The sequence below is a fragment of the Limtongia smithiae genome, assembly GCF_038497785.1.
Source record: "Limtongia smithiae strain NRRL Y-17922 unplaced genomic scaffold V1518scaffold_5, whole genome shotgun sequence".
Lineage (NCBI taxonomy): Eukaryota > Fungi > Ascomycota > Lipomycetes > Lipomycetales > Lipomycetaceae > Limtongia > Limtongia smithiae.
In genome coordinates, this window is record NW_027117626.1 from 341,043 (window position 1) to 364,998 (window position 23,956).

At 52.8% G+C, this 23,956-nt stretch overlaps 11 protein-coding genes and 1 non-coding gene across 12 annotated transcripts; 6 read left to right on the forward strand and 6 right to left on the reverse strand.

Annotated features, from left to right (window-relative positions):
• Window positions 1-148: 148 nt before the first annotated feature.
• On the forward strand, window positions 149-1,014 carry V1518DRAFT_415905 (uncharacterized protein). Its single transcript, XM_066903920.1, has 3 exons — window positions 149-512; window positions 575-663; window positions 731-1,014. Exons 1-3 carry the CDS (start codon window positions 223-225, stop codon window positions 802-804), a joined length of 453 nt encoding a protein of 150 aa, XP_066759797.1. The 5' UTR covers window positions 149-222; the 3' UTR covers window positions 805-1,014.
• V1518DRAFT_455576 (pheromone A receptor-domain-containing protein) lies at window positions 1,003-2,702 on the reverse strand. Its single transcript, XM_066906552.1, has 2 exons — window positions 1,868-2,702; window positions 1,003-1,818 (listed from the first exon to the last, which is right to left on the reverse strand). The coding sequence occupies exons 1-2, from the start codon at window positions 2,400-2,402 to the stop codon at window positions 1,106-1,108; spliced, it is 1,248 nt and encodes a 415-aa protein (XP_066759798.1). The 5' UTR covers window positions 2,403-2,702; the 3' UTR covers window positions 1,003-1,105.
• Window positions 2,703-4,024: 1,322 nt separating this feature from the next.
• V1518DRAFT_415910 (Endonuclease/exonuclease/phosphatase) lies at window positions 4,025-6,235 on the reverse strand. The gene is made up of 5 exons (XM_066903921.1): window positions 6,033-6,235; window positions 5,613-5,971; window positions 5,516-5,561; window positions 5,052-5,464; window positions 4,025-4,998 (listed from the first exon to the last, which is right to left on the reverse strand). Exons 2-5 carry the CDS (start codon window positions 5,850-5,852, stop codon window positions 4,201-4,203), a joined length of 1,497 nt encoding a protein of 498 aa, XP_066759799.1. The 5' UTR covers window positions 5,853-5,971; window positions 6,033-6,235; the 3' UTR covers window positions 4,025-4,200.
• V1518DRAFT_415914 (glycoprotease family-domain-containing protein) lies at window positions 6,159-7,542 on the forward strand. Its single transcript, XM_066903922.1, has 4 exons — window positions 6,159-6,644; window positions 6,699-6,795; window positions 6,847-6,969; window positions 7,025-7,542. The coding sequence occupies exons 1-4, from the start codon at window positions 6,236-6,238 to the stop codon at window positions 7,500-7,502; spliced, it is 1,107 nt and encodes a 368-aa protein (XP_066759800.1). The 5' UTR covers window positions 6,159-6,235; the 3' UTR covers window positions 7,503-7,542.
• Window positions 7,543-7,658: 116 nt separating this feature from the next.
• Window positions 7,659-9,052, forward strand: V1518DRAFT_415915 (small GTPase superfamily). Its single transcript, XM_066903923.1, has 5 exons — window positions 7,659-7,843; window positions 7,987-8,126; window positions 8,184-8,312; window positions 8,373-8,431; window positions 8,493-9,052. Exons 1-5 carry the CDS (start codon window positions 7,792-7,794, stop codon window positions 8,665-8,667), a joined length of 555 nt encoding a protein of 184 aa, XP_066759801.1. The 5' UTR covers window positions 7,659-7,791; the 3' UTR covers window positions 8,668-9,052.
• A 49-nt stretch (window positions 9,053-9,101) lies between these two features.
• Window positions 9,102-10,440, forward strand: V1518DRAFT_415920 (tetrapyrrole methylase). Its single transcript, XM_066903924.1, has one exon. The coding sequence runs from the start codon at window positions 9,386-9,388 to the stop codon at window positions 10,238-10,240; it is 855 nt and encodes a 284-aa protein (XP_066759802.1). The 5' UTR covers window positions 9,102-9,385; the 3' UTR covers window positions 10,241-10,440.
• Window positions 10,347-11,051, reverse strand: V1518DRAFT_415924 (uncharacterized protein). The gene is made up of 3 exons (XM_066903925.1): window positions 10,911-11,051; window positions 10,720-10,835; window positions 10,347-10,654 (listed from the first exon to the last, which is right to left on the reverse strand). Exons 1-3 carry the CDS (start codon window positions 10,962-10,964, stop codon window positions 10,453-10,455), a joined length of 372 nt encoding a protein of 123 aa, XP_066759803.1. The 5' UTR covers window positions 10,965-11,051; the 3' UTR covers window positions 10,347-10,452.
• A 39-nt stretch (window positions 11,052-11,090) lies between these two features.
• Window positions 11,091-17,741, forward strand: V1518DRAFT_415926 (armadillo-type protein). Its single transcript, XM_066903926.1, has 5 exons — window positions 11,091-11,632; window positions 11,713-11,761; window positions 11,823-11,885; window positions 11,944-12,102; window positions 12,156-17,741. Exons 1-5 carry the CDS (start codon window positions 11,256-11,258, stop codon window positions 17,634-17,636), a joined length of 6,129 nt encoding a protein of 2,042 aa, XP_066759804.1. The 5' UTR covers window positions 11,091-11,255; the 3' UTR covers window positions 17,637-17,741.
• A 165-nt stretch (window positions 17,742-17,906) lies between these two features.
• Window positions 17,907-18,022, reverse strand: V1518DRAFT_t29. Its single transcript has one exon. It is a non-coding gene; the product is annotated as a tRNA-Leu (tRNA).
• Window positions 18,023-18,419: 397 nt separating this feature from the next.
• V1518DRAFT_415929 (acyltransferase ChoActase/COT/CPT) lies at window positions 18,420-20,902 on the forward strand. The gene has a single exon (XM_066903927.1). It carries the CDS (start codon window positions 18,797-18,799, stop codon window positions 20,747-20,749), a length of 1,953 nt encoding a protein of 650 aa, XP_066759805.1. The 5' UTR covers window positions 18,420-18,796; the 3' UTR covers window positions 20,750-20,902.
• On the reverse strand, window positions 20,588-21,696 carry V1518DRAFT_415930 (uncharacterized protein). Its single transcript, XM_066903928.1, has one exon. It carries the CDS (start codon window positions 21,646-21,648, stop codon window positions 20,968-20,970), a length of 681 nt encoding a protein of 226 aa, XP_066759806.1. The 5' UTR covers window positions 21,649-21,696; the 3' UTR covers window positions 20,588-20,967.
• Window positions 21,697-21,740: 44 nt separating this feature from the next.
• Window positions 21,741-23,924, reverse strand: V1518DRAFT_393332 (Aspartate/glutamate/uridylate kinase). The gene is made up of 2 exons (XM_066901785.1): window positions 23,638-23,924; window positions 21,741-23,575 (listed from the first exon to the last, which is right to left on the reverse strand). Exons 1-2 carry the CDS (start codon window positions 23,838-23,840, stop codon window positions 22,147-22,149), a joined length of 1,632 nt encoding a protein of 543 aa, XP_066759807.1. The 5' UTR covers window positions 23,841-23,924; the 3' UTR covers window positions 21,741-22,146.
• Between the last annotated feature and the right edge of the window lie 32 nt (window positions 23,925-23,956).

Consider the following 23,956-nt stretch of genomic DNA (forward strand, 5'->3'; position numbering starts at 1 on the left):
GCGCCCACCAAAATTTGACAAAAATTGGAAGAGCAATTGTACGCTCCACGTGACTTTATAACCCTTGCCCGTGACCCTAGGATGATAACCCTAAGCACAAGCGCGAAATCATTTTTGCTGAGGCGCCCCGCCGCATCGCACGTCTTCTTCCCCAACTTCGCACGCACCCCGAACACACCCACCCTACATAAACACCCACACCTCCCACACCCAATCGTCACAATGATCTTCGCTTCCACCACTCGCGCAACTCTGCGCACTTCTGCACTTGCTGCCTCGCGCGCCGCCACGCGCCCCTTCTCCGCAACCCCCGCCGCGTCCGATCTCGCTCGCATCACTCTCATCGGCCGTCTCGGCGCCGATCCCGAGCGTCTGACCTCCGCCAACGGTCGCGACTACGCGCGTTACTCCGTCGCCGTCAGCTCTCCCCAACGTAACGGCGAGACCTCGTGGTACCATGTCGTCTCGTTCGACCCGAACCTCGACTACCTGTCCAACAACTTCACCAAGGGGTGCGTGCTCTTGTCCTGTTCTCACGCGCTATTGTTCATTAACGCGTCTTTTTTCATTACAGAGCTTTGGTATACGTTGAGGCGAACGCCACTCTCCAGCCCTTCGAGACCGCGGATGGTCGTCGCGTCGGATCGTTGCAGCTCGTCCAGCGTAAGAGTTCTCTGCACGCGTTATCTCACTCCTACACGCCAATTTTCTAACCTATATTTTCTTGCAGGAAACATCCAGCGTCTTAGCGGCAAGCCCAAGGAGAGCGAGGATATTGCTGCTGCGACTGCTGTCGGTGAATAAATCAATGATTGCTGTTCCCAATATATAACACCCCCTTCGTTCTCCACTCCTCTCACTCAATTGGTGCTGCTGCCACGATAGGAATGACGGCCATGTAACGCACGGAAACTATTTCTGCTTCGACTCTCTCCTTATCATCTTTATGTAACTCTACGAAGTAGGGCGCAGGACGTGCCTGGATTAAATACACAAGCAATTTTCCAAGAAAAAGTCCAAACAGACGGTTTTAATTATTTCTGTCATTCAAAACTGCTAAGCGATTGTGTATCTCCTGTACAGCACGTCCAACGCACGCACTCCTCTACCTCTGCACAATGAACTCGTACTCTACCCGCACGCCGCCGCCGTGATTGCTGTCGCTTATGCGGTTCGACGCGACTTCTAGGTCATTGAGACTGGACATAGACTGCGACGCTCGGCGCCCGTCGTTGACATCTCCACTGCTGCCGCTAGTCACGACAACCTCGTTCCTGACGTAGTTGTACGCACCAGGCTTCTCGCCACGGGCCTCCTCGAGTATGTCAAAGAGCTCGATCTGCGCGTCCTGCTTGGACAATACCGAGGACTTCGCCGCAGAGCCGATAGTGGCAGAAGTGTCAGTACCCATGTCGGTCGCGAAAAGTTTCCATTTGGGGAAGACGCGGCGCATACCAATCGCCGCGAGCCACTCCCGATACACCCCAACTGCGTCAGAGCCAAATCCAAAGTGGAGAAAGAGCAAACCTGAGAGCAAGGGGTAGAGCAGGTAATCGACCGGGCTGCCTTGGATCTGGACGCGCGGGATGTATGACCAGTTTGCCTTGCTGTGTACTTCGGACCAATGGTAGGCCACAAAGTCACCATAGGTAACGTTGTAGATGAACACGTAAAGCGAGAATGGAAGGCCGACGACGACGGTCGTGAGGTTGAATATGAGCATGCGGATGAATCGCGCCTTATTGAGGTTCGACTGCGAATACTGAAGCATCTCCCGGATCTCGCGCCGTCGCTTGAAGTAGCGGACAGTTGCCGTCACTGGTAAGGTAATTAGCACTGCTCGAACTCAACGACAACAGTTACTCACTGGCATAGATGCTAGCAACAAACATGAAGATAGGCAGCCACATGTCATAGATTAAAATGGACACCCAGGTCGACGACAGGATCATCATGCAGCCAGAGTGTAAAGTGAGCAGATAGCGGTACGACTGCGCGATGAAGTAGAAGACAATGAACAGTAGCGGAACAAACACCGACAGCGTGGTGTAAAGCCAGAAGTCGCGTCGTCGCTGGGCACGCGTGGGTAGCAACGAGGCCGAAGAGGAGGACATGATCAGCGCGAGCGTGCGAGAGGTTCCGATGATAGAGGTTGTCACACCCATGCCCGCGGCGGCGTGGATACGGGTAGTGACGTCGCAAAGGCCCTGGCCGTCCCAGTACTCAAACACGTCCGGGCCACCAAACGGGATTGAGGTGATGAAGAGACAGAGAGAACCGAGAATTATCCACATGATGAGGTAGATGGCGGGGATATTGCGGTGGCGGACGTGCCATTTGAGCGAGATGAGCGAGAGGACAAGGGAGCAGAGCGAGGTCGCGAAGATGGGTACGTAGATCATGGCGGCCGGCGGAGCACACTGCTGCTGGAGAGCGGCGGAGCAGAGCAGCGGACAAGGCGTCTATAAACCCGGCACAGCTGTGCGCGAAGTCGCCCAGAGACGACGGCCGCTTTTGAAGGAGAGTGTCGTGTTCTCGTCTTCGTCTCCACAGTTCTAGCTGCCCGGTTGCTAATCGCAGTCACAACTTGCTCACATTCACGCAGGCAACCCGCAGGGCTGGCCATTGACGACCCGTTTGGGAGGTTTGCGCACACCCATTTCCCCTAGCCCTATGCGTCCCGTGCGGCTCGGCTCTGTACGTCACGCGTATGCCGGGCAGCACCGCGACAGAATGCAGTGGGAAACAGGTCCAATCGCGCAAAATAAGACCAGTGGACCGTGAAAGTACGAGTTGTCGGAGGTCGTGATGATATGATGTGCGAGGAAAGTGCAAAGTGCGTAGGGCCAGCGCTTCACCACTCGCGAAACGGCATCGCGAGACGCTAGACCACAATCCACAAGCATCAGCTGCTCACAAGACTAACAGCGCTTAACGACAGATCTCCTTCCGGTCAGCCCTTTTATGACTGCTCAGCTTCCACCATCAGGGGCCCGTGACCTATTTGACCGGTATTTGCGTGTCCCCTGTACAGCCTTCACAAGGTCTGCTCATTATTGCTCAATCAAAGACCCATACGAATGGTGACAGTAAGCACCAAAACAAATATCAGCAATGAATGTAAGCAACTCCGCTGTTCAAGTTATCATCAATTATTCGACATCAGAGAAGAACACAACAAGGCAGATGAGATCAGAGTGCGCACAAGAACTCAGCCGCTCACCACCGCCTGAGCGAAGCCAAAACAGGAACGCGCGTAAAACGCCTCCGCGCCCGCGTATAACCGTCTTCTCCTACAACCTGAGATACTTTCATACGACTCTCCACGAACTGTACCGTTTGGGCCTCAAAATCTCGCCTTTTCGGCGCCCCTCCCAGAATAAATACCACGCGAGCAACGTACAGGGCGATTTTAACTCTGAGTCCTTTACTCCTGCGGCCCATGCATAACAAGATCTGAAAGGTTCGCATAATCATGTGCTACAAACTCGCCCCCTCTCCCCGAGTTGCCGATGTGTCGCTAAATCTTATGCCTCATGAAATGAGTTGCGCGTGGCAACAGGGCCAGCTCCCAGACTACCGCTTTGGAAATTTAAGATTCTGCAAGGGGCCGAGTTTGATCAAGCTATTCCCACGGTCTTCAGAAGTTGCATACATGCAGCTAGAAGGAGTAATTGCTGATGCTGTAGAGGGTATAACTAAGGGTGAACATGTACGTGCGAGAGCACGGCGATGCTGATCAGCGGTGCCCCAATGCATACCGATCCGCGGAACATCGCACTAGATATTATGGTATTTCAAATGGCAGGCCGCAGAATAAAGCAGAGAGCTCAGAATCTTGTCCGGATTTTGCGACGCGATACTTGTCATACATTTGCAGATCTGGTGCAGAATGCGCGTCGCGCATGCTCTGCCGTGCACTCGCGAATGTCCCAACGACCGTGATTGTGATTCTCGCGGAGTTCTCCATCCCCGCGCGTAGCATGAGCAGCCACTGTCATGGTCGAGATAAGCCAAGACTTGACATCCTCAAATCACCTCTAATTTCAAGCGACACACTACTATGACTACTCCCCGTTGCCTTTTGCAAGTCGTGTCACGCACTTTCCAACGCCGCGGAAACCTTCTGCCTTGCCACACTCGACAGCCTTTCAACACATTTTCTATGTACAAATGCAAGCAAATATATCTACAAATACTTTACTGTACTATCTTTATCTTAGCCATCAAACACAGGTGATCGCTTGGATACTGCCCTTCTCGTGGCTGCCCGCTCGGCTCAGCTCCCATCTCATCTGGCAACGGCAACCGAAGCAGTTCTAGAACCTCTACATTCGCACCCCCCTCATTACCCGACGATGCACCAGGACGATGGTCAAAAACGAAAATGTAGTCTAGCAACCCACGCCACGAATGTGCCCAGTTTGAAAAGCTCGGCTCGCCGTTGCGATCGTCGACGCTGCTGTTCTCGGGGTGCGCGTACCGGTAGCTTGAACCGTAGAGACTGCGCAGTATGACGCTGTTGTTGTTGTCGTGCAGAGTGTACACATCATCAATCGTCAACGCTTCCCGGCTAATTGATTTCCGTGTCGGCTCGCCTGGTGGTGGCATAGATGTCTGCGGCGTGAACTGAGAGAGGATTACAGTGTCAACACTGCTCACCAGTGCCTTTGGCGCAGGCACGCTGTCAACCTTAGACTTGACCTCTTCCGCTGCAAATATCACCCCCTCTACGTCATCCTCATCCTCCTCGACTTCTTCTTCGTCCTTCGTCGTGTAGACATGATTGAAGCTGTTCTCGAGCACCGTTTTAGAACGTGCCGTCACGCGTCGCTCTTGCGGTTGTGTCATGCAAAGATACGGCGCGTCAAACGGAAGACTGTTGAAGTCGCCTGCTGCAAAAATTGGCCACTGACCGTGTGTAGGGTCGATTTCCTCTGAGAACTTCTTCAGGTTGCGCACAAGCACTGCGCACTGCCTCGTCCGTTCCAGCGTTCCCTATTCAAGACATTAACATCAACCCATACTGCATCTTTGAGGATAAAACATACATAGGGATGCCAGAACAAATGCGTGGTTCCGACGATTACTCCCGCGTTGCTCGTGCTGTTCACATACCGAAGCGCGGCCAATAACGCAACGTTACGCGTACGTGTCTGCGGCACCGTGTGTCTCTTTCCTGTCGCCATTGCGCCGTCTGCATCATATCCCGAGTCATCATCATAGTCCACATGCTTTGACGCGTCAAGGCAGAACATTGAAGTTCTCCAACACAGCAACAGTCCATGATTTTTGCCTTGACCGCAGTGGAAAAGAACCGTGTATCCAAGCTTTTCTAGTTCGGGGAAATAGAATGGCTCGAGTTGAGCTTTGTCGACTTCTTGGAGACACATGATATCGGCGTCGTAGAGTCGGAGCTCCGAAAGGAGGACACGCGAACGCCAGCGCCATTTCAGTGCGTTACCTTGTTGAAGTATTAGAATGAGATAAGATACTTAATCCATATGTGACTTACCGTTTGTTGGAAACAACTTCCGTCGAATGAGCGCTTGCCCAAGAACCTTGAAACGCATCAGTACTATTTCTTTTGGCCAATGTACGGATACGCATACGTTATAAGTCATAATCTTCATCACAATGCCAGGCGCCCCATCGTCGTCCTCGGCAACGCGTAGCATCGGCCGTTCCACGAACCGACAATCAAAGCCTTGCTCTTGCGGCACAATCCCGAGTTCAGCGTTGCGCTTTGCTCTCTCCGCCTTTGCGAGCTGGCGCTTTGCACGCTGCGCAGCGATGTACTCCGGCGTGACGTAGTCCGGTTTGCCAGTCTTCTTGGCTGACGCTTTCGTCATTGCGTTGCTGGAAACGCGACGGAAGAGTCGGAGTAGGTGAGGTATTGTAGAAACGTAACAGAGCAAGCGTGTCGCGATTCTGATATGCTATCGCCGAAACCAGCTGCACGATTTGACCACTGCGTGAACACAACAGGTTAGATCTTCCGTCCTGACAAGACAACAGATAGGTAAAAATACCCCGAATCAAAGTGTGATATGTTCACTGCCCTCGGTGGACTTGTGGATACGACTGCATATGGTCCGTCAAAGCTGCTCTTTGGCGGGCTCATCGCTGCTGCGGCTCAGGGGTTGGGGTCTTCAGCGAGTTCGAAGTCTCATCGTACGCCACGAAACTGCATCGAAACTGCATCGGCCCGACTCGCCAAGGATCACTACCCACTATGCCGTCAAAAATCCAAAATCCCGAGATAGACAGACCAATGATTGCGCTGGGTCTTGAAGGCTCTGCCAACAAACTCGGCGTTGGCATCATCCGGCACTTCCCGCGTCCATCGAAATCTGCACCGCGTCCACTCGCCGAGATCCTTGCGAACATCCGACACACCTACGTCACCCCGCCGGGCGAAGGATTCCTACCACGGGACACCGCGAATCACCACCGGTCATATATTGTGAAGCTGATAAAGGATGCCGTCAAGCATAGCGGCGTGCGTGTTGAGGATATCGACGTTGTCTGCTTCACGCAGGGGCCGGGTATGGGCGCGCCGCTGCAGAGTGTCGCGATTGCGGCGCGCACGATTAGTTTGATGTGGAGCAAGCCCTTAGTAGGGGTGAACCATTGCGTTGGGCGTATGTGTGAAGTGTGGACTGCATTTCGCTAGATAGGCTGACGGCGCGATGCAGATATCGAGATGGGGCGTGAGATTACGGGAGCGACGAATCCGGTAGTGCTCTACGTGTCGGGAGGCAACACACAGGTTATCGCATATTCACACCAGCGGTAAGCAATTCGTCTGTAGAAAGGACTATGGCATGGGACTGACAGAGGTAGATATCGGATATTCGGAGAGACCCTTGACATTGCGGTAGGTAACTGCCTCGACCGATTCGCACGAACGCTGCGGATTTCCAACGACCCGAGTCCCGGATACAACATTGAGCTACTGGCACGAAAGTATGTACGGGTGTATGGCGGTTGCACAAGAAGGCGCTAACAACTTCTCGCGTAGGGGGAAACATTACGTCGAGTTGCCATATACAGTGAAGGGCATGGACGTGTCGATGTCCGGCATCCTCGCGTTCATCGACAGCATTGCGAACGACATTTTCGGTGGCAATCCGAAATACGCGGATGATGGCAAGATGATCACCAATGAGGACCTCTGCTTCTCATTGCAGGAAACGATTTTTGCGATGCTTGTCGAGATCACCGAGCGGGCGATGGCGCACGTGGGCAGCCAACAGGTGCTTATTGTTGGTGGCGTTGGCTGCAATGAGCGGCTGCAGGAGATGATGGGCATCATGGCGCGTGACCGCGGCGGCGAGGTGTACGCGACTGATGAGCGGTTTTGCATCGACAACGGCATCATGATCGCGCACGCCGGGCTGCTGGCGTATGAGACGGGGTATAGAACGCAGCTTGAGGACTCGGTGTGCTCGCAGCGGTTCAGGACCGATGAAGTGTTTGTTTCATGGCGGGATGATTAGACTGGCGTACAGACATAGAAACGAGTCGTTTCAGCAAAACTAGTGGCTTCAGTGCTATATAGGTGTAGCGCAGCATGCCAACTCACGATGTGGCGCTGCATCGGACACCGCCGCCGCCACAACGTCAGCGGTGGGGCTCGTGTTACCATTCCCTCATCACGTGCAGGCGGCTCTTTGTCCCAGCAACAGCGCTTGAAGAGACTACGGCCTCTTCCACTACCCGCTGCAGTTGGCCGAAGATCTTTGCACCTCCCCCCTTGACGACTCGACTGTTTTATTCTCTATAACCATGGCTGCTACTCGTACGCGCAAAATTTCGGTAATGGGAACCCGTGCCGTGGGTATGTACTTCTCTATTATGCGCATTGGCGGTAGATCCGGTGACAGTCGTCACGACCAGCCTCCTCGCCCACACATCCCTTTGGGTCGCCTAGCTTTCGCCTGCGTTAAGATTGAGCTGCCACAACTGATTATTTGACTGCAGGAAAGTCTTCATTGACCGTTCAATTTGTTGAGGAGCACTTCGTCGAGAGCTATTACCCCACAATCGAGAATCAGTTCTCGAAGACGATAAAGTATCGGGGGCATGATTACGCTACGGAAATTCTTGACACCGCGGGCCAGGTACGCCAGTATCTACGTATGTACTGGCGATTGTATGCTGATGAGTTCCTACAACAGGACGAATTCAGCATCATGAATTCACGATACATCATTGGTGTGCACGGATACGTACTGGTCTACTCGATCACGTCGCGGCCGTCGTTCGATATGGTTCGCGTGATCCACGACAAGATTCTCAACAGCACGGTAAGTCGAATTTTGATGTTCGCATAACGCGTGTGTCAGTTGCTGATGCCCCATGCACAGGGAACAGATTCTATGCCCATGATCATAGTCGGCAATAAGAGCGATCTAGGTGCTCAGCGGTACGATCCATCTGCACTACTGCAAATCCTATTGGGGAGCCTACTAATTGCGACTTTACAGAAAAGTAACGACGGAGGAAGGCCAGGCGTTGGCGAATGAGTTTCACTGCCAGTTCATTGAGACGAGCGCTCGACACAACGCCAACATTGCGAAAGTATTCGAGCTGTTGATCGGTGAGATTGAGAAGGTGCAAAATCCGCAGCCGGAATCCTCGGATAAGTGCATAATATCATAAGGGATCGCAGAGGGCAGACGGAGCGAGGAAGTAACTAGAGGAGACGGGGTTGCTGTAACATCATACTACTACTATTTGGGTTTGTCGTTGGCTGCTGGACGGTGTTTGGCGGGATATCTAGAACAGCAATACTAGATATCTACTGATTAACTTATCCGCTACTACATACAATTTACTGTTGATAGCTTTTTCGGACTGGTTGCTGGCTTGCTACGACAACAGTGAAGGCTACAAGCGTTGAGTGACTTCTGTAATCACAGCATAATCTGCCACGACACGGATATACACGCATATCTAGAACATACGCGTTCTCTCCTGCCACGAGATAGTTGTAATATCGTCGTGGAAGGCGGTGCAACGCACGCACTGCCACGGGGCCTTGTCAGGGGGGAGACTGTCATTCCAGGGGACAGCTGCAGCCGCGCACTCATCGCGTGTGGCGCAGCACGTCATTACAGCGCGGCAGTGCGTGCTCTGTCCCGCTGATTTGGTCCGTTTATCAGCAGCTAGCAAGCCACGCACACAGAAGCAAACCCACACACGAAGCGTCGAACGCAAAGACGCCTATAAAAGCCAAGTGAAGCCACTCGTGGCGAGTGCAGCGCCAAAGCCGACATCTGTCGATACCCGTTCGTGTGGCGCCAACGTCCCAACGCAAGTGCATTTTTTTTTTCCCGGCGGTGCAAAGGTCTTCGCCTCCTGTCGCTTATCGCACTCCATGACCCCACGGCCAGCACTGTCCCTGTCCTCCGGTGAGAAGCGCGGCTCCGACGACGATAGTGTCACCACAGCCTCTATGGCCGCGCGCAAGGGCAGAATTGCGCTCGTCGGCTCCGGCCCTGGCGACCCGGGTCTGCTCACGACATCGGCTCTCGAGGCAATAACCACCGCGGACCTCGTGCTGTGCGACAAGCTCGTGCCCAAGGCAGTGCTTGATCTCATCCCGGAGCACATCGAAACGTATATTGCGAAGAAGTTTCCCGGAAATGCAGAGGCCGCGCAGCAGGAGCTGCTCAATATGGGTCTTGCCGGTGCCAACGCTGGCAAATATGTCGTCCGCCTCAAGCAGGGCGACCCTTACGTCTTTGGTCGCGGCGCAGAGGAGTATATTTTTTTCAAAGAACATGGATATCGATGCAGTGTGATACCCGGGATCACCTCTGCGCTGGCAGCGCCTCTGCTCGCAGCCATCTCGCCTACACACCGCCAGGTCGCTGACCAAGTCCTCATATGCACCGGCACCGGACGCAATGGGGCCGCACCGGTGATGCCAGAATACGTCGAGACACGCACAACGGTCTTTCTCATGGCGCTACATCGACTGGCGGACGTCGTATGCTGGCTGCGCGAAGCCGGCTGGAGCATGTCGGTGCCGTGCGCGATCATTGAGCGCGCAAGTTGTCCCGATCAACGCGTCATCCGCAGCACACTCGAGCACATCACAGAGGCCTTTGAGACTCTCGGTAGCATGCCACCGGGCTTACTTGTCACGGGAAACACGTGTATCGTCATGGAGACAGTGCCTGAAGGTGAAAGGTGGACTGTCGAGGAGGGCTACTCCTTGTTTTTGTGAGAACGCGGGCGGCGGTGCATGATGGCTTGCTAGCATTTACACGGCTTTTTGACGTTGGGATCTTTTTGTTTTAATTCCGGAGTACTGTGGAACCTAGCATGGGCGGTGATACGATATATGAGTGATATGATTATTATTTGACATTCCAGTGTATATGAACCGATTTCCGTACACCCAGAGAAAACAATACCGTATACGCCACATGACCTCGACTATTCGCGTTTGACAGGCTTGCCGCGCAGCTCCTGTCGTAGATCCTCCGTGAACTCGAGCAATTCCTTGTTCTCCTCCTGCAGCGTCTTTGGTGGCTCCAGGCCAGAGGCTTCCTGCCAGTGGTGCATGTAGACGTGCTGCTTCGCACGCTTGTTCTGCTCCATTATTGCGCCGGCGAACATGCACGTCACGACATAGTATCTGCGCTGTACTTCAGCTTCTGATAGATAGCATAGTCCGTCTGATACAGTAGGTGATCGACTCACGACTTCAGCGAGACCGGCATCCTCCTAAATGTGCGCGAAAAATTATAGAGCACGTAGGACGATACGGCGGCGACAACGGTGCCGCTCAGGGCGCCGTAGATGAGTCCGATGCGCATCTGGTGTGCGGGGCAAGGCACCTTGTTAGCGGTTACGATTAAGGTGATCCTGAGATGGCAGTACAAACAACGTACCACAGATCGGAGCTCCGCACGGTCGTCCTCTGACTTCTTCCTATCCACGAGCATTGCAGCATGAGCGGGCGGTACGGGAGCAGTCGGGGCTGGGCCAGGCAGTGCTTATTATTTATCACGATGAGCGGCAGCGCTGAGGAGAACCGGCACGTGCACCGAGCTGCAGCAGCGTCGTCCGCACTTCACCCAACACTGCCAGAACCCGTTTGCGCCCTCACTCTCACCCCCCTTCCCCCTGCCCCCGCTACGGCCTCTGCGCCGTCAGCCGAGCATCAATTCATTGTGCTCGTTGACTCCACAACTTTGCCCATCGCTACCGCTGCTGCTGCTGCTGCCGCCGCCATCATGGCCGCTTACACTGCTGCCTCCGACTTCAACGTCCCGGTGCTACCCCAGCCACTCGACGCCGCCAGGCTCCAGGATCTCTCCTCCCTGGACAAGCAGCACATCTATGTCTTTTCTTGGCTCAGCGATCTTCACCGCTTTCTAGAGTCCCTTGATGGCGCGGGTGCTTCGGCACACCAGATCTTCGTCAAGAACGAACTCGCAAAGCTCACGCCGGTGTCCTCTGCGATACTCTCGCGACCCATCCGCATCCTCGTTGGAAAGTGCTACAGCGAGATATTTTCCAAGGGAGATTGCAAAACGCTATTTGATGTTATCAATGATCTGCTAACGGCGCTCAACACCGGCAAAGCCGACAAAAACATCGAATCCAAGTTGTACGTCTTTGCTCGGCCCTGCCCTACCTGCCTCTCTAAGTGGCATATATCTCTAACTATGCCTCTTTGGCGCAATATAGCTTTTTGGTTCATGTCATTGGCGACATATTTGCATGCGCAGGTTTTGATGTTTGTGTTCCCTTAATCTACATGCAACAGCTTCCAGTCTAACAATCTCTTCCTTGTGCAGATCAAGTCTATGGCCGCCCATGCTATCTTGTCTCTTCTTCGATTGATCCGCTATTCAAATCAGGTAAGTCGCCCAGCTGCTTTGAATCACCTTAGCACCCGTCCTAATGCATACGTCTAAGAATGCCGGATACCGGGCCTCCATCTTCGAGGCTATGTCGCAGGTCTTCAGCCTGTGCGGCTCTTTTATCGACGAAAGTATGGCCAGGGATGTCTCGAAGCAGGCTAAAAGCGCAGCCACTGGCGACAAATCCGTCATCGTTCGCGCAGCAGCACTCAACGTAAGCAACCCTCTCCTTGAGCGGCGACGTGCACTGATCTAACGCAATTGCAGTGCTTCCGAGAGATGTTCAAAACAGTCAACGTGCTTAACAACCTCTCGGATCTTGACAGTCTCCGCTCGATTGTCACGAAAGCATTCGATACTCCGCAGGCCTGTGTTCGGAACTCCGCCGCCCTCTGCTGGGCTTCGGCGCTATCAGTTGCTTCCACACTCACGACATCAGTCGTTGAAGTTCAGCAGAAGCGCTCTAAGAGACCGACACCTCAGCCGGGCGCTGATGGAGAAGATGCTAACGCACCACCGCCCCCTCCCGAGACAGTCAAGAAAGTAGTGCAGAACATCACCTTGCCGTTTGAAGACGCGCTTAAGCAACTGTCTAGTGTTTATACAAAGTCAGGCGTCTCTGTACGCGTCCGGGCAGGTGTCATCGCAACTTACTGCGAGTTCTTTCTCATTTATGGCAGTGGCGAAGTTGAGGCGCGATACTTCGCCATTGTTCAAAACTTACTTGATCACCTTTTTTCGCACCCCAACATTACCAACAATCGTTTTAGAAAGCTCTCTGCACGCCGTCACGTTTGCTTTTTACTGAATGAGGTTGTCGGTCAATATCTCCTGGGCGAACAGGGACGTCTCAACGCCGTCCGGATTTTGGTCAACGACCTCCTCAAGAATTATCCTACTGTTATGAAGGATCAGTACGAGCCGTCAAAATATACGCTCGTGGCTGCAGTTTCCGCGCTCAAGTACCTCACAGAGACACTTGGGTCCGCGATTATCCCGCAGCAGACAATGGTTCGTGACTCGCTCTTGATGGTTCTTCAACATCCCAACTACACCGTCCAAGTCGCGACCTGCTCATGTATTCGCTCTTTCTTGCTCCAGGTGCCGTCGCAGCTTATCTTTATGGCAAACGCAATAATGGAGAATCTCAAGCGCGAGCTTGGCGTGCTGCGAAGCCGTCGCATGAAGCCAGAAGTTGCAGGCAGGTGCACCGGCTACGCCACCGGTCTTGCTATTGTTATCGGCATCAGCAGCTTGCGGCCGCAGTACGCTTCCTTGGACTTGACATCGCGCATTTTCACGATGGCTACGGCGCTTTTAAAATCGAGTGGTAACGTCGACGTTCTTATTTCGACTACGCAGATTCACGCTGCGTGGACAATTATCAGTGGGCTAATGTCCATTGGACCCTCCTTTGTCAAACTGCATCTCAGTCAACTGCTGCTTCTCTGGAAGAGCGCTCTCCCCAAACCACTCTCCAAGGATATGGTCGCGGATAAGAACTCGTTGGAATATAGCTTCCTCTTGCACGTCCGCGAGTGCGCGCTATCGTCGATTCTCACATTTTTGCAGTTCAACACCCGCTTGGTTACCAGCGACGTTTCCAAGCGACTTGGTGTCATGCTGCTCAACACATCTGCGTTCTTGAATCTGATCACATCACGAAAGATTGAGGAAGATCCTACACTTCGTTTGTCGCAGACTTTACATCTTACAGATTACCAAGTGATGGTTCGCCGTCGCGTTTTCCAGTGCCATATCGCACTGATCAGCGGGCATAACTCGGACGGTCTGCAAGCTGATGTTCTGACCACGGCGGTATCCATTTTCGCCGAGCCGGAAAACTTCACGCCACCCGCCCCCTTGAGTCTGTCGATTGCCATCAGTGCTGGCACGCTTGATAGCATATGGGAAATGACGGATAATTATGCCTGCGGCGTCTCCAGCATGATGCAGGCGTTCAATCTTTTGAAGTTTGAATTTGAGAAGAAGCAAAATCCTGAGCTCATTAGCAAGGACTGGTTGACTACAGAATCATTTCAATCGAGAATAGAGCAGATGCTCGTGGAGCCCGTACTTGGTGCCGTTGAGCATGATTATCTGTCTCTGTTTCAACAGGTCGAGACGGAGTCGGGCATTGTGCCGTGGCAGACTTTACCGAAATCGCCGCAGACTGCGGTTGTTGACTATGCCATCGAGTTATTTGCATTGTTACTCCCGCTTCAGACGGATCGGATTCAGAGGAGTATTTTGGAACAAGTCGCGTCATACATGACTGCGTCTGGTATGCAGAGAGATCTCGGCCGCAAAGCTGCAGTTACCGCAAACATCGCCATCGCACTATCGGCTACCATTAAACTTGTTTCTGCGGAGAAGAACAACAACCACATACAGCTTCATGATGAAGCTGTTTTGAGCATGATTTCAGAAATTCTAAGAGCGATCGTCGTGAAGGACGATCCTTACGTCAGATTCCTTGGGGCCGATACGGTCGGCCGCGTGTGCGCGATTGCGGGACAGAACTTTATGAGTAAGCAAGTACAGTATGGCGTCGACGAGATTTTCCAGAATCGGGATCCTCATGTACGCGCGGGCTTGGCGCTTTCGTTTGGAAGTATAAATCGACATGTCGGCGGAATGGCTACGGGCTCACACTTGAAAACAATCGCCGAGACATTAATGTCGTTGAGTAATGATCCACACCCGGTTGTGCATTTCTGGGCGTTGAAAGCACTAGCGTCCACCATGGAATCTACCGGGCTGAGCTTTACGAGTTATTCTTCGAAGGTTACGAGCATGCTGTGCAAACTTTATCTGTCAGATAAGCACAACCAGGAGTGCTCGTCGGCGCTGTCATCGAATTTGGAGGCGGAGTATTCGACGCCAAGAGTGATTGCACACTGTCTGGACGCGCTGATTGGGGTTTTGGGACCGGATCTACAGGAATACACCGAAAATCGCGATCTTACATCGTTGTTGATCCAGCAAATGTTCTTGGAAAGCGACCCGTTAGTTGTTGTCGAGGCTATTAAATGCTACCAGCACTCTATTTTGTTTGCGCCACAGTATTTTGATACGCAGTACTTGTGTCTCGTGTTGACGAGATACATCAATATTCCAATCAAGGATCTTCGCGATGCGGCTATCGACGCGTATTATCAGCTTGCGCGGAATAATGTGAACAGTTTATTCAAGTACGCCGGGCGGAATCTGGAAGGACATCTGTGGCTAGCCATGGATTTGACACCATGGCATGAGGGTCTTCGTCAGATTGTGCAGACCTGGATCAGCCAGACTGGTGTGAACGAGGCACGTCTTTGGGTTATGAGATGCCAAGCCGTGATGACGAAGACCATTCCCCGGAAGAAGAGAGAAACAAAGGTTCTCAGCAGCATCAATGGCGGTCCGGACCCTGATCTGGGCGATGAGGAGGTTGCATCATTTGCGGCTTCCGAGGACGGCAATACGGGCGTTAAGATGTCGGGTTCAGACGATACTGTGGCCGGAGGCGAGCCACTGAAGTGGCAAACGCGAATATTTGCCCTGACGTGCCTTCGCGAGGTTTTGGATATGAACAAGAATACGCCAAATAATCTGGTGCCACGGATTGCCGAGATTGTACGATTGTCGTTTTCAGCATCGACTTCAAACGTGCTGAATATGCGTTTAGTGGGCGTGAAACTTCTCGATGACATACTGTCAATCTTTGGACAGTTGCCGGATCCCGAATTTGCAGACTCGACGTTGTTGGAGCAATTCCAGGCGCAGATTGCGTCAGCCTTGACGCCGGCATTCGCGAGCGACTCATCACCAGAATTGGCTGCCGAGGCTGTTAACGTCTGCGGCGACTTCATTGCAAGCGGAATTGTCAAGGACGTAACACGAATGGGCCGTATTCTCAAGCTGTTGACGAGTGCGCTAGAGAGCTGCGCTGCTGAAGGTGCCGAGATTGTGCTTGGTGACTTGAAGAGTCTGAGCTTGAATTCTCAGATCATGCTCAAACTTGCTATTCTCACGGCGTGGGCGGAGTTGCAGATTGCGTCGGTTGACAAGAAGTTTGTCTTGGACGTGATTGAACCGCAGGTAAATATCCTTGCGCCGTTGTGGTTGAACGCGTTGAAGGACTTTGCGCAGCTCAGATTCGAGCCAGATACTGGCAATGATATGACGTCATTTTCGGAATCCACGGGCGCCAAAGATAACGTGCTCGAATGCTACGAGCAGTCATGGCTTAAGATTGTGGAAGCGCTATCGACGTTGATTGAACGGGAGCCGGATCTGATCATCTCGATTCTGGATGCAGGGAAATCGACACTTGCGAGCGGCGTGGAGAAGAACGAGACAAATGATGACGCCGCGGCGTTCTTTTTTGTGATTTTTGGAATTTGCTTCGAAGGACTCCTGAAGGCGCCGGGAGATGATGTGCTGGCTTCACGTAAGGACATGCCGGTGATATTGCGATCCATGAAGAGTATTATGCGACCGGCGATTTGCGGAGCATCGATGTATGACGGGAATATTTTCACAGAGTCGGTGGACTTGTTTGACAGGATTATATTATCGGAATCATATGAATGCCAGGGGCCTCTGGTGGACGTGCTTTGCTCGATGTGCGTGAACCATCCGGCAACCAAGAGGCAGTATGATGTTGATATCAACGGAAACGACACAATGAGCGAGGGGACTAGTCAGATGTTTGAGCTGCTACGAGGTGTCATGTCTGTTTTGACGCAGATGTTCCCGGCGCTTGGCGATCAGGCGGAGAGTCCAAAGATATTGACTACAGAGGCCGTTAGTTTGACAAAGCATGCCATGGATGCGCTAAAGGACATGATTGAGGTATTTCCGTTCGGCATTCGTTTGGATTTATACGCAATCTATTTCCACATTTTTGAGACGTTTATGGACACCCCGGAGTGCCAAGCGGCGGTAATTCCGGTAGTATTGCCGAGCTTGAGAGGAACGCTCGCGAACATGATCGTGTCGTGCAAAGAGGCAGATTCGGAGGCGTACATACAGATAATTCAGGAAGTGCGGAGTTTGATGGCGTTGTTTACCACGACGCTGGAGCGCAACTCGCAGACGAGGAGTGAGTATGGAATCGGACTTCGCAAGAACTGTTTGTTGTCTTTGGTAGTTGTCGTCGCCACTTGCGAATCGATTCTCGCGGCGAACGATCCATTGATCGAGGATTGCTGCGCGGTGGTTATCGACTCGTTCAATGACCCGGAGCTCGTCTCTGTCGCTGCAAAGTGTGCGCGCTCGCTGCTGATCACATCCAACCGCAGCTCGTTCTCACAGATTTTGGGCCGCAGGCTACTTCCGCAACTCGTCGCCCTCTCGTCACGTGATGACATGGTCGGCGCACCTGGCAGCGAAAATGACGTTGCAGCGATGGCTGTCACGGTCTGCGATATTCTGATCCCGTTCATCAAGACACTCGACGGTGACCGCGTGGCGCCGGCAATGGCGATCTGCATCCCCATCGTCTTGTACGCTGTCAAAGCGTCGCAGGACGAAGGCAGCGGCGACGTCAGCGCCCAGCGACGGCAGTTGATTGACATTGCAAACGTGGATAACTTGTCGTTTCGGACGGTGATTTCGGCGCTGTCGATTGCGCAAAGGTCGCAGCTTGACAAGGTGCTCAAGGGCGCGGCAACGGGTGGGAACGGAGTTAGTGGGTTTGGAGGGACAGCAGGGAATGGAGACGTGCCAAGCATTCAATTGAGGACTGATTTCGCAGTTTAGAAGACATGTGAAATAGATTGTTAGTTGTATGATAAATAAATATAATAGTTTTGTTATCTTGTACTTTTGTTGCTTCAATTCGTGGAGTACTTAATGATCCCGGCTGGATGGATACTAGCACCACAGCAGATCCTTTTTTAACAAGTCGCACATAACTTAGGCAAAATCGCACATAACTTAGGCAAAAATCCTCGATTGAGGGTATTATAATTGAACAAGCTAGTCTGGCCGATGGCCAGCACGAAGCCTAGCTTAAAGAGCAAAAATAATTGAGAGCCACGAGATTCGAACTCGCGCATCCGAAGATATCAGAGAATTTCGGCGTTTTGCAGGGCAAACTGCTGTAGACCTAAATCTGACGCCATAGACCACTCGGCCAAGCTCCCAAAAACCCGAAAATTTTACGGCGTCGGCTGCGATTCGCCCCATCAGCGATATCACGTGTTTGGGACATAATGCACTACCAAGTCAGATAGATAGATATATACCGCTACTTGCTATAGCATAGTTTCTAGCTGCTCGGCATCTCGTCGTGGCGGTGTCCAAGACTACAGCTTAGCGCCGACGAGAAGAGGTCGACGTCATGCCGTGACGCGTGACGAAAGGTGTGCGTAGATTTATGACCGGAGGAGACGCGGCGCAGAAGGGAGAACGGAAGCAGAGGCGATCACGCGGCTGGTGGAGATGGGCGGCACGGGATCGGAGCGGAGGCGGCGGCAAGTTTGCAGCTCTCCGAGGAAGCAAGGCCGGGCAAAGGCGCGGGGCCGCGGAGAAGGGCTTCCTCTGCCCCGCGCGGCCACGTGCAGAGAGCAAGCAAACGGGCCGTGTAATCGTAGAATCACTCTGCGCTCCTCTGCCCCGCGGCCTCCCGTTCTGAGGGGGTCGCGCGGGCTTTAAGCGCAACTCCCCCCGCCTCGCTGCCTCGCTCCCCCGTCGTTCTTCCTCGGCTGAACCTCCCCATTCTGACGTCCCTACCGCAGCACTCGCAAGTTTATAATGATCCGCCTACGCCCGCGATCGCTCCCCGCGGCCCGCCTCGCTCTTGTCGTACGTATCCCCCCTGTTTCCCAGCTGACGATGATGTCCCAGCGTCACTTCCCCGGATTCTCTGTCCACGCTAGCTGACGCCACCCCCGCATTTTTCTCTGCAGCGTCCACAAATGCCTCTCCCAAGTCTTCCCACACCAGCGACTATGCCCACTACAACAACGACAACTACCAGCCTCGTCCGTCCGCTTCGTGCGTTTACATCAGTTCCGATCAGACTGAACAGCACTGCTGCCGTAAAGCCTGCCGAGTCCAGCTCTGGCTATGTTGAAGATCTCTCTGCCGGCCGCATGCTGCGTTTCCAGGAATCTCTACCGCACCTGCCCGTACCAACGCTCGAGCAGACCGCGACAAAGTACCTTAAGTCTGTAAGCCATCTACTCACCCCAGCTCAGTTTGCGGAAACGACCAAGATTGTGCAGAAATTCGTGTCCCCTTCGGGCGAAGGTCCGGCGCTGCAGCAGAAACTACTCGCAAAGGCCGCTGATCCGAAGGTCAAGAATTGGATATATGACTGGTGGAACGACGCGGCGTATCTCACGTACCGCGATCCCGTCGTTCCCTATGTTTCTTACTTCTACGGACACAAAGACGATGCACGATATACAACACAGGCATCGAAGGGAGCAGTCTTGGCCACCGCAGCACTGGCGTTCAAGAAGCTTATCGACACGAAGCAGCTCGAGCCGGAATACCTCAGAAAGAAGGCGATGTGCATGGACTCTTACAAGTACATGTTCAATGCTAGCCGTGTTGCTGCGACAGGGAGGGACTATGCCGTGAAATACTCGCCGGACGAGCCTAACAGCAAGACAATCACTGTCATCTGCAAGGACAGATTTTACATTCTCCCGCACGAGGTCGATGGTGTACAGCTCTCAACCGCTGAGCTGGAGATGCAACTTCAGAAGATTATATACGACGCGAATGCAAAGGGTCACGGCCCAGGAATCGGCGCAATCAGCTCAGCCAACCGAGACGACGGCGTCTTGTACAAAGACCATCTACTTTCAGCAGATGCGACAAACAAAGCTTTATTTGACCAAATCGAAGAGTCCTCGTTTGTTCTCGCTATCGACGACAAGACTGTCAAGTCTTACAACGAACGCTCTCATCAGTTCTGGCACGGCGATGGAACGAACAGGTTCTACGACAAGCCTGTGCAGTTTATCGTCTGCGAGGGCGGTATCTCTGGGTTCATGGGAGAACATTCCATGATGGACGGTACGCCGACATGCCGCTTGAATGACTTTGTTTGCGAGTCAATTCTGAAGGACAAGCTTGATCATGGTGCTCCCCTGTCGGCTGCGCGATCGCTACCCCCTCCTGAAGAGCTCGACTTTGTGGTCAACGATGCCGTGGTCGCCGACCTGGCCGCTGCCAAGCAGGCATTTGCAGAAGTCATTGGTTTGCACGAACTTGAAGTCAACGCGTACAAGCGCTTTGGCAAGAACTTGATCAAGAAATTCAAGACCTCACCGGACGCATTCGTACAGCTTGCGTTCCAGGTTGCATATTATAGGCGCAACGGCGTTGTCCGGCCGACATATGAGTCTGCGACGACCCGACAATATCAACTAGGACGAACTGAGGTCTGCCGAGCTTCGACGCCTGAGTCCTTTGCGTTTGTTACTGCTTTGGACGATGCATCGGTGGACAAGAAGACTAAGATCGCGCTTGCGCGGGCCGCACTCTCCGCGCATGTCGCATACATTGGCGACGCGACCGCTGGATTCGGTTGCGACCGCCACTTGTTCGGACTGAAGAAGCTGGTTCCACCTGGTACCCCTATGCCGGAGGTCTTCACGGACCCCACTTACAGTTTCTCAACAACGTGGATCATGAGCACCTCGCAGCTGAGCAGTGAATACTTCAACGCCTACGGCTGGTCGCAGGTCACGGATGAGGGATATGGCATTGCATACATGATCAACGGAGACTCACTGCAGTTTAACGTTGTGTCGAAGAAGAAAGACTCGAAGGGCATGGCTGCAGCTATTGGTAAGGCGCTGGATGATCTTGCTGATATGTTCGCGTCAGAGCTTCCTGTTTCTGCGAAATTGTAGACGTTCTGTTCAACATTTCGTTTGTCATCACGGTTGGAAACTTAATTATAAGCATGAGGCGGTAGGCTGAGTTGTGCTTCTTCGTATTTTTATAGACTCAATCTAAAGTTATTGAGGCCACAAGAATTAAGTAGCGCGGTCAACAAAGACAATCAATTACTTTTCCGTATCCACAAAAACGCCTTACAAACTTTTGAAAGTATGCATGCCCCGTAAATTTAGTCTGCAAATCTGACCCTCTTGCCCGGCTTGCTGCGCTTCGCTCTGCGAGGATCCACGTCATCGTCGTCGTCGGCACTTGGTCCGCCCTTCCGTTTCCGTCTGGACTGCTTGATCTCTTTCTTCTTGTTCTCGAGTTTATCAACTTTATCTTGTTCCCGCTTCTCAATTTCCTTCCGCTTCGCTTCCCGAATCGCTTCGAGCTGCTGTGCTCGCTCGATCTTGGTCGCATGCTGCTCGTCCATCTTTGCCGTCACGAGACTCAGCACCTTTGTAAGAGTATCCTTGTCGTCCACGAATACTTTCCCCTTCTTTCCCCGTCGATGCACAATTCCAGCCGGCTTGAGTGCTGTGTTCAGCTGCAGTTCGCCGCCAATTCCAACCTGCGGGCTATTCAACGCCTTGCTCGTGATCTTCGCAGCCTCTTTCGAAGCAGCATGTTTTCGCTTGACAACGACTGCTTTGTGATCAACACGGACGTTTCCGAGCGGACCGTGGGTACGTTCTTGTTTGCGCGCTTTGCGGGTAAGGCCGTCGTTCACGCGCGCTTCTTGCCGGCCGACGTGGGATGACAGTGCGTTGGCGGCGCGGGGATCGGAAGAAGGCGCGGCTTTCTTCATGGGCTTCTTGCCTCGCGGAAGGGCGCGTTTAGCGGATTTCTTGAAGCGTCTGGCGACCATATTGGAGGCGAGGGACTGGCGGAAGAGGACCCGTCGTTAACCGGTGGAAGGTGTGAATTAAGGTGAAAAATAAATTTTGCAACTTGATAGTTCTCCCGAGCCGGGTAAGTTGGGAGTTCCCTTGCGGCTCAGCCGTGCTATTGAGACCTCTTAACTACTCACTACTCGCGCCCTCATGACAACCGTATGATCTACCATAGCGGGAAAACCACGACTCCAATCCCAGCCAACCGGCTACTGCAAGTCATGAACGGATTCGAAATAACTATATAACTATTCGCACACAATTACCCAGATACCATACTAATTCTATTCCCCCAAAACTTGCAGTAAGTAATTAGCCACCTAAATATATCCCTAGCTTTTCAAGCGCCGCTGAGTGTCGTGTATTCCGTTGTTGCTAGCTGTAAACATATGCATCGTTTGCCATTTAAGCCTCTATTTGTTGAGCAAGACTTTGTATATGTACACGTTTCGTTTTTGATTTTGTATGACATCTCAATTGAGAAGCCATGGCCTGCTGTCCAGCAAGTCAGGAACAGAAGGCTGACACAGTAACTGCTGATGCAGAACGTTAAGCGCTTTGAGTGCGTCGTGCTCTTGGATGACGCAGGAGATGTTGATTTCGCTCGCACCCTGGCTGATCATCTCGATATTGATTCCTGCGCTTGCCAGGGTAGAGAACATCCGGCCCGCAATTCCAACGAGCTGCTTCATCTGCTTGCCGACCAGACTCACGATGGTCATGCCGCGCATAATATCAACTGTACCCAAATTTTGCAACTCCTCGACGGCTTCCTTGAGGTCCGCATCGCGCAGCTCCGAGTGCAGCGCCATGGAGACATGTACTTCCGACGTGGAGATGAGATCAATGACGACCTCCCACCTGTGTAGAATGGTGAAGATCTCAGCAAGGAAACCATGCGAGTGATAACGCTTATTTGAGTGCAGATTCAGAACTGTAATGCCCGTCTTCGTTGTGACCGCAGTGGGCTCCTTCTTTTGAGCATGGAAGAAAGAAGAGGAAATGCGCTCAAGTGCCGTGGGCGGATGAGGAGGCGTAACGTCGCCCTTTCGCGAGATGTTATCCGGATAGATGACCGTACCCTCACCGGAGGGGTTCTCGACATTTTTGATGCGTATGGGGATATGCGCGCGGACAACTTGCTCCATGGTGAAGGGATGGATGACTTCGGAACCATAGTACGTGAGTTCCGCAGCCTCGTCCGGGGTGATTATGGAGATGAGTCGCGCAGTGGGGACTTTTCGCGGGTCAGCTGTGAAAATGCCGTCGACCTCCTTCCACACCTGAAGCTCGTCTGCGTTCAGGCCAACAGCTGTAAGTGCCGCGCATAGGTCAGTGTAGCCTCTGCCAATTGCCTCGAGCAAGCCGCCGGGGACAACACCAAAATATCCAGTTACGACGGGAACTTTATCACCACACTCAAGGATCTTTGCGGCAATCTTACTGGCAATGAAGTCGTAAAACGCCTGATCAAGACCGTTCTTGCTGTGGTAGCCGATAGGAATAACGCTATCCAGGTTGATATACTGAGCTGGAATACCACGGTCGTTTAGCAGCGCTGCCATGAACATGCAACTTAGCTTCTCGCCTGCGCCAATGATGGAATCTTTCGTACGAGCACTGATTTCATCGATAATCTGTGCTGCGCTCAGTAGGCGCGAAAGCAGGTCGCATTCTTCCTGAATAGCATCGACAAGGTCCTTGAGGACCGTAGCATCTTGTATGAGATTCCGAGCCGTGGAAAGATGGTCGTCGCAGATTGCTGCCACAACTTCGGCGTAGTTCTCATTCTTCAGCGCAAACTCGGCCGCCTTGAGCAACCGGTTTGTGGTGCCCTCCGCCTTGGTGTCTGTGCTACGGGCAGAACAGACTACGGCAACCCGTGAATCTTTCGAGTATGGACTATTCGCACAAAACCAACGTCAGCGAACTGCCCACCAAAGCCACAGTCCTCATAAACTCACCCGACGATATTATCGACAATTTGGGTGGGAAACTTGCCGACACTCGTGCCACCAAACTTTTGCACGACCCAACCTTCACCGGACTGATTTAGTACGACGCTGGAGGTCAAGCTGTTGCCGTTAGACTTGCCCAAGTACGACACGCTCCTGTCAGACAGTGAGGACGATGGCCTGCCGTTTTCACTTGCGACTGGCCTTGGCATGATAATTCTGTGCAAATATATACAGCTGTAGAAGCAGACGAGGATGTAACTGGTGCCGGTGGATTACTCTTCCAGCGCGCGCTCGAGAACAAAAAATCGAGACCGTAGTCACGTGT